This window comes from Bubalus bubalis, chromosome 6 (genome assembly GCF_019923935.1).
Source record: "Bubalus bubalis isolate 160015118507 breed Murrah chromosome 6, NDDB_SH_1, whole genome shotgun sequence".
NCBI lineage: Eukaryota > Metazoa > Chordata > Mammalia > Artiodactyla > Bovidae > Bubalus > Bubalus bubalis.
In genome coordinates, this window is record NC_059162.1 from 12,772,903 (window position 1) to 12,792,547 (window position 19,645).

At 38.9% G+C, this 19,645-nt stretch overlaps 1 protein-coding gene across 7 annotated transcripts in view; it reads left to right on the plus strand.

The window, feature by feature from the left end:
- The first annotated feature begins 798 nt into the window (after positions 1–798).
- FCRL5 (Fc receptor like 5) overlaps positions 799–19,645 on the plus strand; it is a 117,416-nt gene continuing 98,569 nt past the window's right edge. For 2 of the 7 annotated variants that reach the window (XM_044944177.1, XM_025287587.2), the window contains exons 1-4: positions 799–966; positions 15,918–15,938; positions 17,973–18,227; positions 19,312–19,563. In XM_044944177.1, coding sequence (XP_044800112.1) covers positions 936–966; positions 15,918–15,938; positions 17,973–18,227; positions 19,312–19,563 — 559 coding nt within the window. In that variant the 5' untranslated portion in view covers positions 799–935. The remainder of the gene's footprint in view (positions 967–15,917; positions 15,939–17,972; positions 18,228–19,311; positions 19,564–19,645) is intronic. The other 5 variants (XM_006050591.3, XM_025287590.2, XM_006050588.3 and 2 more) reach the window with 4 other exon arrangements.

Sequence of the window (19,645 nt, forward strand, 5' to 3'; positions counted from 1 at the left end):
CTCAGTCGTGTCCGACTCTTCGCGACCCCATGGACTGCAGCCTACCAGGCTCCTCCGTCCATGGGATTTTCCAGGCAAGAGTACTGGAGTAAGGTGCCATTGCCTTCTCTGGATAGCATGTATAGAAAGACATAAAATAAAATATCTTCTTCCATTCCATAGTTCTGAAAATATAACCACTATTTTAGGTTTATTTCCCAGGAAATAAGAAAGGATTCTTATATCAATTTATTTATACATGTACTCTATATTTTACATTTACCCCAATGTAATATTAGTATAAATACCAATCTCCTCCCCACGTTTTTGTCTTCACATTTATCAAGGCTGTCTTGCTTTCTTACATGTACAAGCTTATCTCATTCTTAATGTCTTCATGGTGTGTCATTATTTAGATGTATCAGAATATTCTTAAGCAGTCCTATGTTTATTCTGGAGAAGGAAATGGCAACCCACTCCAGTATTGTTGCCTGGAGAATCCCAGGGACAGAGGAGCCTGGTAGGCTACAGTCCTTGGGGCCACAAGAGTCGGACACAACTTAGTGACTAAACCATCACCATGTTTATTCAGTCCTATAATGTTTCTTCCAGTGTCTAGCTAATATGAATGATGTCATAATAAACATTATTTTAGAGCTATCTTCCATGCTTTCCTTAAGCCATTTTTCCAGCAATAGAAACGTGGTGTCAAAAACCCTAACATTTATTTTTATCACTTTGATCACAGGGCAGGAAACTTTGATTAGTAGTTAAAAATGGGAACTCCCACTTCCTTTTTTCTAGTTTACTAATGCATCCTGCTCTTTGAAAAAGCTATTTCACAGATGCCTATCTTCGGGCTAGGGTGGTAGTGTACAACTTTGAGATCAACCACAAAAGCGTTATTCCTGAGAAAGCTTCTCTTTTGGCCTCTGCCCTGGGCAGACCAAGTCTTCATGCTGCTGTGGGCATCACTGCTGATCTTGGGTAAGTAGAAAAGCTCAACATGGGCCCTGGGTGGGGTTAGGACAGCATCTCTCTACCACGGACCTGGCTTTTTTGGGGGGCTCAGCCCCTTCTCAAAGATTCTTTCCTGACTCGAGAGATTATGTTCTCTGACTTCACCATATAGCTCAGAGATTCTTACTTTGAGGCTGCAAGAGTGGTCAGAGCCTGAACTTTACAAAAAAGGAAACCACAGTGACCACAGCACTAAGGGATTATTCATTTTTTTCTACAAAAAATACTACATCATGAAGTGCAGCAAGTGTATTCTGTTTGCTTGTTCATATAGTCTCATTCAGAGAAGACCTTATCTTTCTATCTGTGAAGGAGGTGTGTTTATTCCTTATGTGACAATCCAAGGCTGTGGTGCTGGACATGAGAGGACAAGTTTTCTAAGACAAAAGATGTCTCCTTCTTTTGCACACAAATGCAAACGATATCAGTGATTGGCAGTTTAAGAGCACAAAGAAAGGGAGATGAAGACAGGGACTCACAGGGGGAAGTGAGCAAGGCAGGGGAAAAACTTAAGATGCTTGATATTTTTCTTTTCCCCTTCAGGTTTATTGAAGCATAATTGACAAATTAAAATTTTATGTATTTAAGATGTGTAAGATGTCTTGATACACATATATTATGCAATAATTACCACAATCAGCTAGTTAGTATTCCTCTCACTTCACATAGTCACCTTGTGTGTGTGGTAAGAACACTCAGGATCAACTCTCTTAGCAAATTTCAACTTAACGTTATTATTAACTAGTCACCGTACTCTACATTAGATCTCCAGTACTGCCTCATCTTACAACTGAAAGTTTGTTCCTTTGACCAACATGTCCTCAGTTCTCCTACAGAGTACTCACTGCTGGCAAACACCATTTTAGTCTCTGCTTTTGTGAGTTTAACTTTTTCAGATTGCACATGTAAGTGAGATCATGTAGTATTTGTCTTTCTGTCTGGCTTATTTCATTAGCGTAATGTCCTCCAGGTTTATCCATGTTGTCGCAATGTCAGGATTTCTTTCTTTCTTTAAAAATTGAATAATATTCCATTGCATGTGTGTGTGTGTGTGTGTGTGTGTGTGTGTACACATGCTATCTTTTATTTATCCATTAAACAAAAGACAGACACTTAGATTGTTTCAATATTCTAGCTACTGTGAATAATGTTGTAATGAATATGGGAGTGCCATAATCTCATTGAGATACTAATTTCATTTCCTTCAGATATATACCCAGAAGTGGAATTACTGGATCATATGATAGTTTTACTTTTAATTTTTAAAGAACTTCCAGACTATTTCTGCATTATGACTGTGTGAATTGTATTCTTGCCAACAATGTACAAGGTTCCTTTATCAACACTTGTTATCTTTTGTCTGTTTGATAATAGCCAATCTGATTAGTGTGAGGTGTTATCTCCTGGTTTTGATTTGTGTTTCCCTAATGTTTGAGTGGAGAAGGAAATGGCAACCCACTCCATGTTCTTACCTAGAGAATCCCAGGGACAGAGGAGCCTGGTAGGCTGCCGTCTATGGGGTCGTGCAGAGTCAGACACGACTGAAGCGATGCAGCAGCAGCAATGTTTGAGCATCTTTTTATAAACTTTTGGAGATTTGTACATCTTCTATTGAGAATATCTATTCATATTCTTCACTATTTTTTAATCAGGTTATTCATATTTTGCTGTTTATTTGTTAAAGTTCCTTAGACATTTTAACCCCTTATTGGATAGATGGTTTTCTTTTATTTTCTCCCATTTCATAGGTTACAATATTGTTGATTATTTCCTTTGTTTGCAAAATTTTTATTTTTTATGCACTCCCATTTGTTTTAGTTCTTGTTATTGTTGCCTATGCTTTTGGGCTCATATCCAAAACTCACATCCCAGGTCAATGCCAAGAAGCTCTCTCCATGTGTTCCCTTTTAGCAGTTTTACAGTTTCAGGTCATACATTTAAGTCATCTATTTCAAATTGATTTTTGTATATGATGAGATACAAGAATCCAATTTTATTTGTTTTCATGTGGAAATTCAGTTTTCACAGAGTGATTTATGAAAGAAACTCTTCTTTCCCCTTTGTGTGTTTTTGGTACAGATTTTGAAGATCAGTTCAGTTCAGTTCAGCCGGTCAGTCGCGTCTGACTTTTTGCCCATGAACCGCAGCACACCAGGCCTCCCTGTCCATCACCAACTCCCAGAGTTCACCCAAACTCATGTCCGTTGAGTCAGTGATGTCATCCAACCATCTCATCTATTCTTTGGATCTCTGCATTCAGATGCTTATATCTGAGGGTGGTGTTATATGCATATCTGAGGTTATTGATATTTCTCCTGGCAATCTTGATTCCAACTTGTGCTTCCTCCAGCCCAGTTTCTCATGAGGTATTCTGCATATAAGTTAAATAATCAGGTTGATAGTATACAGCCTTGATGTACTCCTTTTCCTATTTGGAACCAGTCTGTTGTTGCATGTCCAGTTCTAACTGTTGCTTCCTGATCTGCATACAGTTTCTCAAGAGGCAGGTCAGGTGGTCTGGTATTCCCATCTCTTTCAGAATTTTCCACAGCTTATTTTTAAGATCAGTTGACTATAAAAGTGTGGATTCATTTCTAGGCTCTCTGTTCTGATCCATTGATCTATATGTCTATTTTTATTCTAGTTTTGATTGTTTTTTATTGGAAAATAGTTTTTCTACAATGTTGTGTTCAGTTCACTTCAGTTAGTCGTTCATTCATGTCCGACTCTTTGCAACCCCATGAATTGCAGCACGCCAGCCCTCCCTGTCCATCACCAACTCCCGGAGTTCACTCAAACTCACGTCCATCGAGTCAGTGATGCCATCCAGCCATCTCATCCTCTGTCATCCCCTTCTCCTCCTGCCTCCAATCCCTCCCAGCATCAGGCTATTTTCCAATGAGTCAACTCTTTGCATGAGGTGGCCAAAGTACTGGAGTTTCAGCTTTAGCATCATTCCTTCCAAAGAACACCCAGGACTTATCTCCTTTAGAATGGACTGGTTGGATCTCCTTGCAGTCCAAGGGACTCTCAAGAGTCTTCTCCAACACCACAGTTCAAAAGCATCAATTATTTGGCACTCAGCCTTCTTCACAGTCCAACTCTCACATCCATACATGACCACAGGAAAAACCATAGCCTTGACTAGCTGGACCTTTGTTGGCAAAGTAATGTCTCTGCTTTTCAATATGCTATCTAGGTTGGTCATAACTTTCCTTCCAAGGAGTAGGCGTCTTTTAATTTCATGGCTGCAATCACCATCTGCAGTGATTTTGGAGCCCCCAAAAATAAAGTCTGACACTGGTTCCACTGTTTCCCCATCTATTTCCCATGAAGTGATGGGACCAGATGCCATGATATTAGTTTTCTGAACGTTGAGCTTTAAGCCAACTTTTTCACTCTCCACTTTCACTTTCGTCAAGAAGCTTCTTAGTTCCTCTTCACTTTCTGCCGTAAGGGTGGTGTCATCTGCATATCTGAGGTTATTGATATTTCTCCCAACAATCTTGATTCCAGCTTGTGCTTCTTCTAGCCCAGCGTTTCTCATGATGTACTCTGCATAGAAGTTAAATAAGCAGGGTGACAATATATAGCCTTCACGTACTCCTTTTCCTATTTGGAACCAGTCTGTTGTTCCATGTCCAGTTCTAACTGTTGCTTCCTGACCTGCATATAGGTCTCTCAAGAGGCAGGTCAGGTGGTCTGGTATTCCCATCTCTTTCAGAATTTTCCACAGTTTCTTGTGATCCACACAGTCAAAGGCTTTAGCATAGTCAATAAAGCAGAAATAGATGTTTTTCTGAAACTCTCTTGCTTTTTCAGTGATCCAGCAGATGTTGACAATTTGATCTCTGGTTCCTCTGCCTTTTCTAAAACCAGCTTGAACATCAGGAAGTTCACAGTTCACATATTGTTGAAGACTGGCTTGGAGAATTTTGAGCATTACTTTACTAGCGTGTTTGATGAGTGCAATTGTGCTGTAGTTTGAGCATTCTTTGGCATTGCCTTTCTTTGGGATTGGAATTAAAACTGACCTTTTCCAGTCCTGTAGCCACTGCTGAGTTTTCCAAATTTGCTGGCATATTGAGTGCAGCACTTTCACAGCATCATCTTTCAGGATTTGAAATAACTCAACTGGAATTCCATCACCTCCACTAGCTTTGTTCATAACGATGTTTTCTAAGGCCCACTTGACTTCACACTCCAGGATATCTGGCTCTAGGTGAGTGATCACACCATCGTGATTATCTGGGTCATGAAGATCTTTTTTGTACAGTCCTTCTGTGTATTCTTTTTGTAAGGTTCTTCTGTGTATTCTTGCAATATTGTGTTGGCCTCTGCCATATATCAACATGGATAGTTTTGATTATTACCACAGCTTTGTAATAGTTAGAAGTCAGAAATTATGTTTTCCAGTTTTGTTCTTCTGGCTCAAGATAGTTTTGACTTTTGGGGAGTCCTTTGTATCTATTCAGATTTTTTCTTTGTGATTGCTATGGGACCTATATAAAATATAAGAATTTAAATTAAGAAATTTATTTAAATCAAGTATTAAAACTATCCTTTAATTATCCCCCATTTTATTATAGATATCACAATTTACATACTTTTGCATTTTGTATACATTAACAATTTATTGTAGCTATAGTTAATTTTTAGTACTTTTGTCTTTTTAAACTTTTTGCTAGAGTTAAAAGTGTTTTACATACCACTATATAGGATTTTATGAATGTTTATTTCCCCTCAAACTTCATATATTAAAATTTTGACACTGAAAGTGATAGTATTAGGAGATGGAGGGGCCTTTGGGAGATGATTATGTCATGAGGACACAACCATCATAAAAGAGATTAGTGCCCTTATAAAAGAGGTCAAAGAGAGTCCTGTTATGCTTCTTCCATGTGAGATTATAGTGAGAAGGTGGCTGTCTTTGATGAAGTGGACTGTGCCAGAGAGAGCCAGCCAGAGTTACTAATCTCCAGAACTTTGAGAAATAAATTTCTGTTGTTTATAGGTTACCCAGTACAGCACTTTTGTCATAACAAATTGTATAGACTAAGACACAGTATTTAGCATATTCTGAATTTGATTAAACTCAGTTCAGTTCAGTCACTCAGTCATGTCCAACTCTTTGCGACCCCATGAATTGCAGCACACCAGGCCTCCCTGTACATCACCAACTCCCGGAGTTCACTCAAACTCACGTCCTCTTCCTCAATTCATGATGAAGTTATATCCTAATAAACTCATTATAAGCAGAAAATATCATAAGTCTAAAATGCATTTAATACACCCAGCCTATCAAATATTATAGCCTAACCTAGACTGCTTTAAACATGCTCAGAACACTACCTTAGCCGATAGTTGTGTAAAATCAGCTAACACAAAGCCTATTTTATAATAGAATGTTGAATAATTCATGTAATTTACTGAATACTGCACTGAAAGTGAAAAATACAATGACTGCATAGATGCAGAATTGTTGTAAGCGTGTCTGTTGTTTACCCCTGTGATTGTGTGGCTGACTGGGAGCACTGGCACACTGCAGCTGCCCAGCATCGCAAGAGAGTAACACACTGTGTGTTGCTGGCCCAAGAAAAGATCAAAATTCAAAGTCTGGCTTCTACCAAATGCATATTGCTTTTGCACCATCACAAAGTTGAAAAATCATAGGTCAAACCATCTGAATATTCACCTTTACTAGTAAGTTTTACAATTTCATGTGTTTTCAAGTTGCTGTTGCTGCTGCTAAGTCGCTTCAGTTGTGTCCGACTCTCTGCGACCCCATAGATGGCAGCCCACCAGACTCCCCCATCCCTGGGATTCTCCAGGCAAGAGTACTGTAGTGGGGTGCCATTGCCTTCTCCGAGATCATAATCTGCATATCCATAATTCAATACACTAACTCTGTCTTCTCAAAAAGTAGGGATCAAGCTTCATTAAAATAATGCTGGATCATTACTCACATTCTCCACCAAAAAACAAACAAAAAACTGATAATGCTGGTACTCATTATAACAAAGTCCTGAAGAAATATGTCCAGTACCCAGAGTACCTGCATTATATTGCCTAAAATATCTAGTTTATAACAGAAATATTAGACATGCATAGAAATAGGAGTTGGAACTGTATAGTGGGGATAAAGGGCATTTGAAAAATGACCAGTAAAATTAGGTGATATCTCAGCAAAAAAACAGGGAGGCCAAAAGGCAGAGGGAAACATTCAAGGTGTGCTAAGAAAAAAACCTATCAACCAAGAAGTCCATCTTGACCAAAACTACCTTCTGAAAGAGACAAAACAAAGATGCTCTCAAATCAATAACAACTGAAAAAATATATTAATAGACAATTGCCTCACAGGAATTACAAGAGGAGTTCTTTAGCTTGAATACCAGGGTTTCCAGAAAGTAGTTCATATTAACGTTAACAAAGAAAAACACTTGTATATTTAATGCCATAAGAATAAAAGGCAGAAGTAATACAATTTTCTTTTAATTGATGTGAAAGGAACTATGTAAAATCCTATGTGTGTCATGTGTTAGTACACTACAATATATAGCAATGTGATACCCATGTTAGTACATTTGCCATTCAAAAGCACAAGTGTGACAGTAAACTGTACTGAGCAAAGGAAATGACCACAGATGGTACACAAGTGTACCAGACTATTTGAGAGGATTGTGTCATTAATATAATCTGCATGACAATAATAAAAAAAGGGAAAAGAATAAAGCTTTATATGAATGCTTTCTTGTATCCCTGGGATTAAGCTATGATAATAAGTAATCAATGCATATATTTTTAAAGAGGAACCTTTAAATTTTTTTTAAATATCTAATGGAGAAGCCATTTAGAAATGAAAGTACTAGAATATATTCATTTAATGAAAAATAAATTTATAAAGGACTAAGAGAAGGCAATGGCACCCCACTCCAGTACTCTTGCCTGGAAAATCCCATGGACGGAGGAGCCTGGTAGGCTGCAGTCCATGGGGTCGCTAAGAGTTGGACACGACTGAGCGACTTCACTTTCTCTTTTCACTTTCATGCATTGGAGAAGGAAATGGCAACCCATTCCAGTGTTCTTGCCTGGAGAATCCCAGGGATGGGGGAGCCTGGTGGGCTGCCATCTATAGGGTCACACAGAGTCAGATACGACTGAAGTGACTTAGCATAGCATAGCATAAGAATTAAAAGTGTTAGTTGCTCAGTCATGTCCAACTCTTTGCAACCCTCTGTCCGTGGGTTTCTCCAGGCAAGAATATTGGAGTGAGTAGCCATCCCCTTCTCCAGGGGATCTTCCCGACCCAGTGATTGAACCTGGGTTTACTGTATTGCAGGCAGATTCTTTACCTTCTGTAAGAATTAAAAATTTAAGAGCTGTAAAACACAAAAGGTAAATGCCAGGTGTATTGCATCTATGTCAATAATACTAAGAGTGAATGAATGATATGGTCCAAACAGGAGGAAGAGAGTTTCACCTCATAGGAAATAGACAAACCCTGATCTAAGTATGTACTATGTAGAAGAAGTAGACTGTATTTTTTATTATATTTTTAACTTAATTTTATTTATTTATTCATTTATTTTCAGCTGTGCTGTCTTTTTATTGCTGAGCATGGGCTTTTTTCTAGTTGTGATGCTTGGTCTTCTCATTTGCAGTGGCTTCTCCTGTTGTGGAGCACAGGCTCTAGAACACTGGCTCATTAGTTGCATAGCATGTCCTTAGTTGCCCTGAGGCATGTGGAATCTTCCTGGACCAGGGATCAAATCTGTGTCCTGTGCTTTGGCAGGCAGATTCTTAACCACTAGGCCACCAGGGAAGTCTAGAAAGCACACTTTAGGTGAAAGATACTAAGAGTGAAAGTCCAAGTGTGTGATAGATATACCTGTGAATGACACCAACATGAAAAGAGGTTGTATAAACATTGTGCAAAATGCACTTGAAAACAAAAAATATTAATAGAGATATTGAGGGATATTATATGGTTCCCAAAGTCTCAAATGTTATGACTTGCATCTGAAGTGAAACCTAAAAAAAAGGTGTAGCCTTTTTCATGCCTCTGCTAGCAAGTGAGAGAGACTGAAAATCAGTACCATGTCTGTTGACCTTCACAGACTTTAAAGATGACTCACCAAACCTGATCTGAGGAGGAAAGGAAATAATAAAATTTAAAGTAGGGATGAATGAAATGGGGAGTGAAAAAATCATAGAGAAAAACCAGTGAAACCAAAAGTGAGTTTTATAGAAAAATAAACAAAATTGACAAATCTTAAGCAAGGTTGATCTAGGAAAAAGAGGGAATATTCAAATGTATACAGTCAGGAAGAATGAGGGATATTACTATGGACATTGCAGAAATAGAAAAGGACTATGAAAAAATTCAATGAACAAGTATATGCCAAAATCTAAGACGACTTACATGAGACGCATAATTTCCCTGAAGGAAACAAATTATTGAAACTATGAAAATAAAACAAAAATAAATAAACCATAAAACCCAAAATCAAAGCAGAACTACAAAAAGTGAAGTGCTTGAGGGACTTCCCTGGTGGTCCAGTGGTTAAGAATCCCTATTCCAATGCAGGGGATAGGGCTTGAATCCCTATTTGGGGAACTGTGATGCCAATGCCTCAGGGCAACCAAGCCTGTGCACCACAACTAATACCTGATGCAGCCAAATAAGTATATAAATATATTTTTAAAAGGTGAAGTGTCTGAATTAGTAAACCAGAAAACACCCATAAAATAAACCCAGACCGTACCTCTGAGTAGATGACTTCTATACAAAGTTCTTCAAAAGTTTTCAACAATATATATTACTGTTGTTCACAAAGTCTTCTCAAAGGAGACAATCAGTTCAGTTCAGTTCAGTCGCTCAGTCGTGTCCGACTCTGCGACCCCATGAATCGCAGCACACCAGGCCTTCCTGTCCATCATCAACTCTCGGAGTTCACCCAGGCTCACATCCACTGAGTCAGTGATGCCATCCAACCATCTCATCCTCTGTCGTCCCCTTCTCCTCTTGCCTCCAATCCCTCCCAGCATCAGAGTCTTTTCCAATGAGTCAACTCTTCGCATGAGGTGGCCAAAGTACTGGAGTTTCAGCTTTAGCATCATTCCTTCCAAAGAAATCCCAGGGCTGATCTCCTTCAGAATGGACTGGTTGGATCTCCTTGCAGTCCAAGGGACTCTCAAGAGTCTTCTCCAACACCACAGTTCAAAGGCATCAATTCTTCGGTGCTTAGCCTTCTTCACAGTCCAACTCTCATATCCATACATGACCACAGGAAAACCATAGCCTTGACTAGATGGACCTTTGTTGGCAAAGTAATATCTCTGATTTTGAATATGCTATCTAGGTTATACTTCACACTTATTTTGTGAGACTGTTACTACTGTAATATGAAAAGTGAAAAGTTAACTACCAAAACAAACAAACAAAAACTCAACCCTCAAAAAACAAAAACTATACACCTGAGACTTTCCTGGTGGTCCATGGATAAGACTCTGAACTCCCAACGCAGGGGGCCTGGGTTCAATACCTGGTCAGGGAATGAGATCCCACATGCCACAACTAAGAGTCTACAAGCTGCAACTGAAGGTTCTTCTCAAATATGGGTTCTTCATGACCTTTGACCCTCTTTTTAACACTGTTAAAGGCTTCTCTCCAATGTGAGTCCTTTCATGGATTCAAAGAGACTTGCAGTTTCTGAATGGTTTCTCACAGTGTTTACATTGATAGGGTTTCTCTCTAGTGTGAAATCTTTCCTGTGATTGAAAGCTTTTATGACTGCAAAAAGCTTTTTCACATTGTTTACACAGGATTTCTCTCCAATGTGACTCGTTTCATGGAATCAAAGAGAAATGTGGTATCTGTATGCTTTCTCACAGTGTTTACATTGAGAAGACATGGGAAACAGCATTTTGTACTTAGGAAGCTCACGATATATAAGGGTCTTCATTCTACAAGGGCAATGTACAAGATATATCTATGCAGCAAGATCTCACGTAAACAATTGTTCAAGCAAAAGTTACCAATGATGGTAAAAGTGGATATTAAGCTATATGCGAAGTCGTTGCTAATGACTTCATGAAACAGAGGGACAGTAAGAGCTGGAGGGGGCAGGGATGGAGTGCAGGAAAATGTAATAAAAAGGGACCTCATAGTTGGAAGCTGCATGGAATACTCCAGAAATGGGAAGATGTCCTAGTGTGGCACCAAAACAGAGGAGCAGAATAGGATAATGGCCAGGAGCATATGCTTTGGAATCGAACAAGATGAGTTCAAATAAATGGGTTAAAAATTATATTCTGCCCCTCAGTTCAGTTCAGTTCAGTTCACTCAGTCGTGTCTGACTTTGTGATCCCGTGGACTGCAGCATGTCAGGCCTCCCTGTCCATCACCAGTTCCCCCAGTTTGCTCAAACTCATGTCCATTGAGTCAGTGATGCCATCCAACCATCTCATCCTCTGTTGTCCCCTTCTCTTCCTGACTTCAATCTTTCCCAGCATCAGGGTCTTTTCAAATAAGTCAGTTCTTCTCATCAGGTGGCCAAACTATTGGAGTTTCACTTCAGCATCAGTCCTTCCAATGAATGTTCAGGATGGATTTCCTTTAGGAAGGACTGGTTGGATCTCCTTGCTGTCCAAAGGACTCTCAAGAATCTTGTCCAACACCACAGTTTAAAAGCATCAATTCTTCACTGCTCAGCTTTCTTTATGTCCAACTCTTACATCCATACATGACTACTGGAAAAATTATAGCTTTGACTAGAGAGACCTTTGTTGGCAGAGTAATATCTCTGCTTTTTAATATGCTGTCGAGGTTGGTCATAACATTTCTTCCAAGGAGCAAATGCCTTTTAATTTTATGGCTGAAATCACCATCTGTAGTGATTTTGGAGCCCTCAAAAATAAAGTCTTTCCCTGTTTCCCCATCTATTTACCATAAAGTGATAGGACCAGATGCCATGATCTTAGTTTCCTGAATGTTGAGTTTTAAGCCAACTTTTTCACTCTCTTCTTTCACTTTCATCAAGAGGCTCTTTAGTTATACTTCACTTTCTGCCATAAAGGTAGTGTCATCTGCATATCTGAGGTTATTGATATTTCTCCTGGCAATCTTGATCCCAGCTTGTACTTTTTCCAGCCCAGTGTTTCTCATGATGTACTCTACATGTTAGTTAAATAAGCAGGGTGACAATATACAGCCTTGATGTACTCCTTTTCCAACTTGGAACCAGTCTGTTGTTCCATGTCCGGTTCTAACTGTTGCTTCTTGACCTGCATACAGATTTCTCAGGAGGCAGGTCAGATGGTCTGATATTCCCATCTCTTTCAGACTTTTCAACAGTTTGTTGTGATCCACACAGTCAAAGGCTTTAGTATAGTCAATAAAGCAGATTTTTTTTCTGGAACTTTCTTGCTTTTTTGATGATCCAGAGGATGTTGGCAATTTGATCTCTGGTTCCTCTGCCTTTTCTAAATCCAGCTTGAACATCTGGAATTTCACAGTTCGCATACTGTTGAAGCCTGGCTTGGAGAATTTTGAGCACCATTTTGCTAGAATGTGAGATGAGTGCAATTGTGCAGTAGTTTGAACATTCTTTGGCATTGACTTTTTTTGGGATTGGAATGAAAGCTGAGTTTTTCCAGTCCTATGGCCACTGCTGAGTTTTCCAAATATGCTAGCATATGGAGTGCAGCACTTTAGCAGCATCATCTTTTAGGATTTGAAATAGCTCAACTACAATTCCATCACCTCCATTAGCTTTGTTCATAATGATGCTTCCTAAGGCCCACTTGACTTCACATTCCAGGATGTGTGGCTCTAGGCGAGTGATCACACCATTGTGATTACTGGGTTGTGATGATCTTTTTTGTATAGTTTTTCTGTGTATGCTTGCCACCTCTTCTTAATATCTTCTGCTTCCATTAGGTCCATACCATTTCTATCTTTTATTGTGCCCATCTTTGAATAAAATGTTCCTTTGGTATCTCTAATTTTCTTGAAAATGTCTATAGTCTTTTCCATTCTGTTGTTTTCTCTATTTCATCGTATTGATCACTGAGGAAGGCTTTCTTATCTCTCCTTGCTATTCTTTGGAACTCTCCATTCAGATGGGTATATGCTTCCTTTTCTCCTTTGCCTTTCACTTCTCTTCTTTTCACAGCCATTTGTAAGGCTTCCTCAGACAAACATTTTGCCTTTTTGTATTTCTCTTTCTTGGGGATAGTCTTGATCACTGCCTCCTGTACAATGTCATGAATCTCCATCCTTAGTTCTTCAAGCACTCTATCAGATCTAGTCCCTTGAATCTATTTGTCACTTCCACTGTATAACTGTCAGGGGTTTGGTCTAGGTCATACATGAATGGTCTAGTGGTTTTCCCTACTTCCTTCAATTAAAGTCTGAATTTGGCAATAGGAAGTTCACAATTTGGGCCACAGTTAGCTCCTGGTCTTATTTTTGCTGGCTGTATAGAGCTTCTCCATTTTTGGCTGCAAAGAATATAATCAATCTGATTTTGATATTGACCATTTGGTGATGTCCATGTGTAGAGTCTTCTGCCCCTACCAGCTATCAAACAGTTTTTTGTCTGTAAAATGGGGATAATCATAGAATTTTCCTCATAGGGGTAGTGACAAGATTACATGAAATAACATAGGTGAATATCTACCATATAGAATACACTCAAAAAAGTATTTGTTGTTGTTGTTCATCATTTAGTTGCTAAGTTGCATTCAACTCTTGTGACCTCATGGACAGTGGCACAGCAGGCTCCTCTGTCCTCCACTGTCTCCCACAGTTTGTTCAAACTCATATCCATGCTTTGACTCTATGGACCTTTGTTGGCATAGTGATGTCTCTGCTAGCCTAAAGTTTCTTGTATGTAAAATGAGGACGATCATCAAACTTTCCTCATATGGATAGTGAATAGATTACATGGAATGATATAGGTTGCATATCTACCATATAGAATACACTCAGAAAAACAATCACTACTTATAGAACAATACAAAATCCATGGTGTCAAGGTTTTCAGAAAATGGCAAATAATCCATTGTTCTGATTATAACACTTAGGTTTGGATTACTTCTCCGTCAGCCCCATGTGGACAGAAATAATATCCCTTTTACTCACTGCTGGATTTCCATTGCCTTGTCCAGTTCCTAGATATGGTTAGACAAATTCCACAAATTCCTGTTGAATGAATGACTCAAGTCTGTTCCTCATTGGAATGTGTAATTAATGTACAAACCTGTCAGTTTTGCCTTCTCTGCCTCTTGATTACCCCTTTCTCAAACCTGTATCCTCTCAAACCAGAATTGAAAGAGATACATGTACCCCAGTGTTAAATGCAGCACTGTTTACAATACCCAGGATATGGAGGCAACACAGATGTCCATCAGCAGATGGATGGATAAAGAAGTTGTGGTCCATATACACAATGTAATATTACTCAGCTATAAAAAGGAACCCTTTAGAGTCAGTTCCAATGAAGTGGATGAAATTGGAGCTTATTATACAGAGTGAAGTAAGTCAGAAAGAGAAAGACAAATGCTGTATTTTAATGCATATGTATGGAATTTAGAAAGACAGTACCGGCAATACTATGTGCAGGGCAACAAAGGAGGCACAGATGGAGAACAAAGGAGAACAGATTTTTGGATTCAGTGGGAGAAGGTGAGGGTGGGATGATTTGAGAGAATAACACTGAAACATCTACATTACCATATGTAAAATAGATGACCAGTGCAAGTTCGATGCATGAAGCAGGGTACCCAAAGGCAGTGCTCTGGGACAACCCAGAGGAATAGGGAAGGGAGGGAGGGGTTCAGGATGTAGGGACCACAGGTACCTGTGGCCAATTCATGTTGATGTATGGCAAAAACCGTCACAATATGTAAAGTAGTTATCCTTCAATTAAAATAATTTAAAAAACCCATATCGTCTCAAGGAGAGATACTTACTGATCTAGTAATTCTAATTAATTCACTGTTCAATAATCATTTATGAAACAGGTCTGATGAGTTAGGCACTGTTATAAATTCTGTGTGATGTATGGTGAAAATAAGAAGTCCCCGCTGTCATGCAGATTCTATTGTAGAGAAGGGAAAGTGAACAAACAAACAAGATGATTTCAGATAATTCTCTGAAGAAAATTAAGTATCATTATATCTTGCTCTGCCTTCTCTCCAGTCCTTCTGCTTTACCTCTTCCAGAGTGCTCCAACGAAGATACAACTTTTAATCTTGTCACTCCTCCTCTTGAAACGTTTCCACGGTTCCCTGTTACTTTTATGATGAAACCATAGCTGCTTTCCTCTCATAACTTAGACCCTGTCTGCTTGTCCAATCTGATTTCGGTTAAATTCTCTACCTTCCAGAACCAGTCTCCTACCCAGCTGAACACCCAGTGCTATTTCTTCACATCTGGGGCCTTTCTGTCTCGACTGCCCTCTCATCATCTCTTCCTACACAGAAACACCTTTCCCTGGCTGACTCCTATGTTCTCATCCAGTTTTCTCAAGCATCACTTCCTTTGCTACACACTCGCTCCCACACACAGACCCTCCATATTGGGATGGGTGGCCCTTCTGCCTTTATGATGCCCCCATGTGTATTTTTAGTATTTACACCCTGTATTATAATACTTATTCTTCAGGTTTCTGTTTACCACCCAACCCCCCCAATTAACTTCTTGCTACCAGATACTATTTTTTAAATTCATCTTAATAGTCCAAGCACAATGACCAGTATATATATATAGACATTTGTTAAATGACTGTTATATTTTTAAAATAAATTCTAATGAAAAAATAATAAGTGAATGGGAAAAAAGCAAGCTTTACTTTTGAAAAGCCAAAGAATCTCTGCTCTGTGCTCATCTCTGGCTCTTTATATTTTTACAGCTCCTGTCGGTGGACAGTTTGGTGAGTTCTCCTTATGTTCTTCAGTGTTACTGGATAAAGAGTGTCTCTCTAATAAATATGAAATACTTGTGACAATTGTCTGAGGAGCTCTAATATCTCCTGTTTCTCTCGCTGACATCGACAAGGATGTGAAAGTGTTACCTGGTTTACTGGCATTGTCCTATGGCCTGGATAGCCAAATAGTCATCCTCAGACCCTCCCTGGGAGAAGTAGCAAATGCTCAAGCAGCTACTGGCTTTCACTGGGCCCTGCACTTACACCTATTGCAAATGAACCTCAGATCACAAGGCAGGACATCTTAACTCCATGTCAAATGTTTAGGACTTGGGATAAGATGTTCTCCAGTCATCAAACCCAAAAAATTGCTCTGAAAACATCACAGTGGGAATATTTCATTCTCTACAGTTTTCTCTCCAGGAAATGTGTGGAGAATAGGGCATCCAACAGATGGGCCCTTAAAAGGAAGAAATGCACAATAAGAGGAGATTGGGGGAGAAGATAAACTGTCTGTTTCCTACATTTTTTTAGAGTTCTGACTCTTCATTGACATTCGTTTGGATCAGAGGGTATCTTGGATATTTGAAGACCCATGAATAGCAAGAACTGTCTACAACCTCTCTCCTGTCCAAAATCAGATGCATCAGTGTTTCATCCTTACCTAGATCATCTCTGCATTCTAGCTAACACCTTGTCCATTCCTTGCTTTACCATAATTATCTATGATGGACTTTTTATTTATTTTTGATAGTGAAACAGTTAAGTGTTTATTAGGAGGAAAAAGGGTACAGTGCATGTGGATAGATACATGGGCAGACTCAGAGAGAGAATTGCTCCATCATGGTAATTTAAATCACTTACATGGGGCATTTCTTCCTGGTTCCCTTTGGCCAATCACTTTGATTTGCCTGGTTCTGAGTCTGTGTGTACACATCTCTTAGCCAAGATGGATTGTGGTGAAGAGACCTATGTGTAGACTGAGCATCACTTTTTTTTTTCTGATAGGCAAGAAGCAAATTTATTAATATAGGGTGCTTGTAAGAGATGCAAATGGACAGGTGAGGGATTTCTGTCCCGAGGATTGAGTGATCTCTGTCCCGAGGATTGAGTGATCTCTGTCCCGAGGATTGAGTGAGTTTTATAATGAAAAAAAGAGGAGGGGAGAAGACCTCCTTCTTCAAGTACATGTAGATGCAGACATAAGGCATACATCATTAGCTCCTCCTTCATATTAGGCAGAAAATTGTCTGACCCTATGAGGTCAAACTAGGATTATCATATTAGTGGAAGGGTGGTGACAGTTCTTCCATCTAGTGGCCTGGGGCATATCTGTGGTTTTGTTTATGGTTTTATAATTAAGCAAGCTTGCTTCATTGAACAATGTTCCAATAGCTTTCTTGGGCTGTCATTAACTTGCAATGGTCTCCCAATGTTTCCTAAGTTTCCTTCTCTATCTATAGTCCGCTACTAGGATCATCACTCTCTCTTGACTTCCAAGGAGCTTTCTTGTTGGGAAGGCTTTCTTGACTTTGAGAATGAGAAATATGTGGTCTTATCTTTATCTTTTTCTGTATATCATCTATAAAATGAAAGTGCTAAGCAAGTTAATCTCTCAAGCTTTTGTCAGTGCCAAAATCTTAATATGATTTATCCCTTCTTTTGTGCAAAGTGCAAAACTGTGATTTTAACAACGCCTTGTGAAGTTCTTATGAGTTTATGAACATGATAAAGTGGCAGAGGATGACTTTTTCCAGAATACAATTCCATAACAGACTAACCAACCATTTTTCCTATTGACATTTGGCAGTGAATCTTGCTGGGTATTGCAATCTTGAAATCTCTTTGCTCACTGCCGTCTCCTCAGCAGTAGCTTTCTCCTGGGTGAGAGTTCTGGTTGAAACAAAGCCATGAACAGTGACCTTCCCAGGGATTTCTTGGGGATTCTCCAAAGTCAAGGCCTCTAGACTGTGCCTCACAAACCACTCTGATGGGCACTGTAGGCCATTTCACCTCAGATTCTTTCTTTTTCCTCCACAGCAACTGAAATAAAATCTGTAATTTCCCTCCATCCTCCATGGACCACTCTCTTCCAAGGAGAGACTGTGACACTGACTTGCAAAGCATTTCAGTCCAATGCACCACAGAAGAGAAAATGGTACCGTTGGTATCTTCCTGGAGAAATACAAAATGAGACAACAGGAAACACCTATGAGGTCCGTGAATCTGGAGGGTACAAATGCCAGGCCCAGGACTCACACTCAAGTGACCGTGTGGACTTGCTCTTTACTGAAGGTGGGAAAGAAATGAAAGAAAAAAAAGTTTAGGAATAATAAAGTGACTCAAAACCCAGCTGCATTTACTAATTCAAAAGCTCTAGAAATAGGGTCCAAGAATTTATATATTTTACAAGCTGCTCAGGTAAAAGAAAATTTGAGAAGCAATTTATTTGAATGGTTTCTGAATCTATGTTTAGTTTGAGGCTTATAAAATTTATTTGGAATAAAAATCTATGTGAGGATTTATTAATATTTTATAGATAGGTAGATAGAAGATAGAGAGGGAGTAATTTCCATTTCTGTCCTAAAACCACCTATTTTGAATGAATTTGAGGCAGTATCTTTCTAGTTATAATATAATGCTCTTTAAGTTAGTGAACAAGGAACAGTATAGTAGCAAAGAGCTAAGAAAATGCTTAGCCTCTTTGACCTGACAATTCTTCTCTTAAGAACTTACCTACTGAAGTAGTCATAGATATATACAACCAAAATTGAAGAATCTTAAATGGTCAAGAAGAGAAAAAATTCATTAAATAATCTTACTGCCATTGAAGGAAAATGTTGTGGTCATTGAAAACCAGGTTAAAGAATGATATTGATGACATAGGAAATTATTCATAGTAAGTAAGTGAAAAGCAAATTATCATGTGGATAAATATTTTAATTTCATTAAAGAAATACATACAGACTCTTATATACATGCACGTAGATAAAAGAACTAGAAAATATATGCCAAAATCTGGTGAGTTGATAAGATTAATTTGCATTTCTGTTTTAAGCATTTTCTCAAGCATATGTGTTCCTTTTAAAGCCAGGGGAAAAAAAGGGATTTCCCTGGTGGTCCAGTGGTTAGGACTCTGTGCTTTCATTTCAGGGAGCATGGATTTGATCCCTGGTTGGGGAATTAAGATCCCACAAGACATGTGGCATGGCCAAAAATAAATAATTTAATTAAATAGATAAAATCAGAAAAAGAAATGATGATTACTTTAAGAATCCTTTTCCCTAGTTCCCAGTCTTATAAAATTTTTTAGAATAATAGCAAAAAGAAGGGAGAAACAATCAGAAGAAACAAACAACCTCCCTTGTGTTTCCTACAGCCAACCTGATCCTGCAGGCTCCATCTGATGTGTTTGAAGCAGACTCCGTGGTTCTGAGATGCCAAGCAAAGGCAAACATAATACTAAATAACATGACATTGTACAAGAATGGAAAAGTCCTGCAAATCCTTGACAAAACTTCTGACTTCCATATTCATCAAGCAAGTATGAAGGACAATGGCGACTATTACTGTAGTGGAGTTAAAGATACTCACTCGGTTTCTTCAAACAAAATTAAAATCGTAGTCCAAGGTAAAGCGTTCTCTATTTTGTGAAATGGGTTAGTCAAAATGAGGACTCCTGAGATTGTAGAGGATAAAAAGGGTGGTCTGAA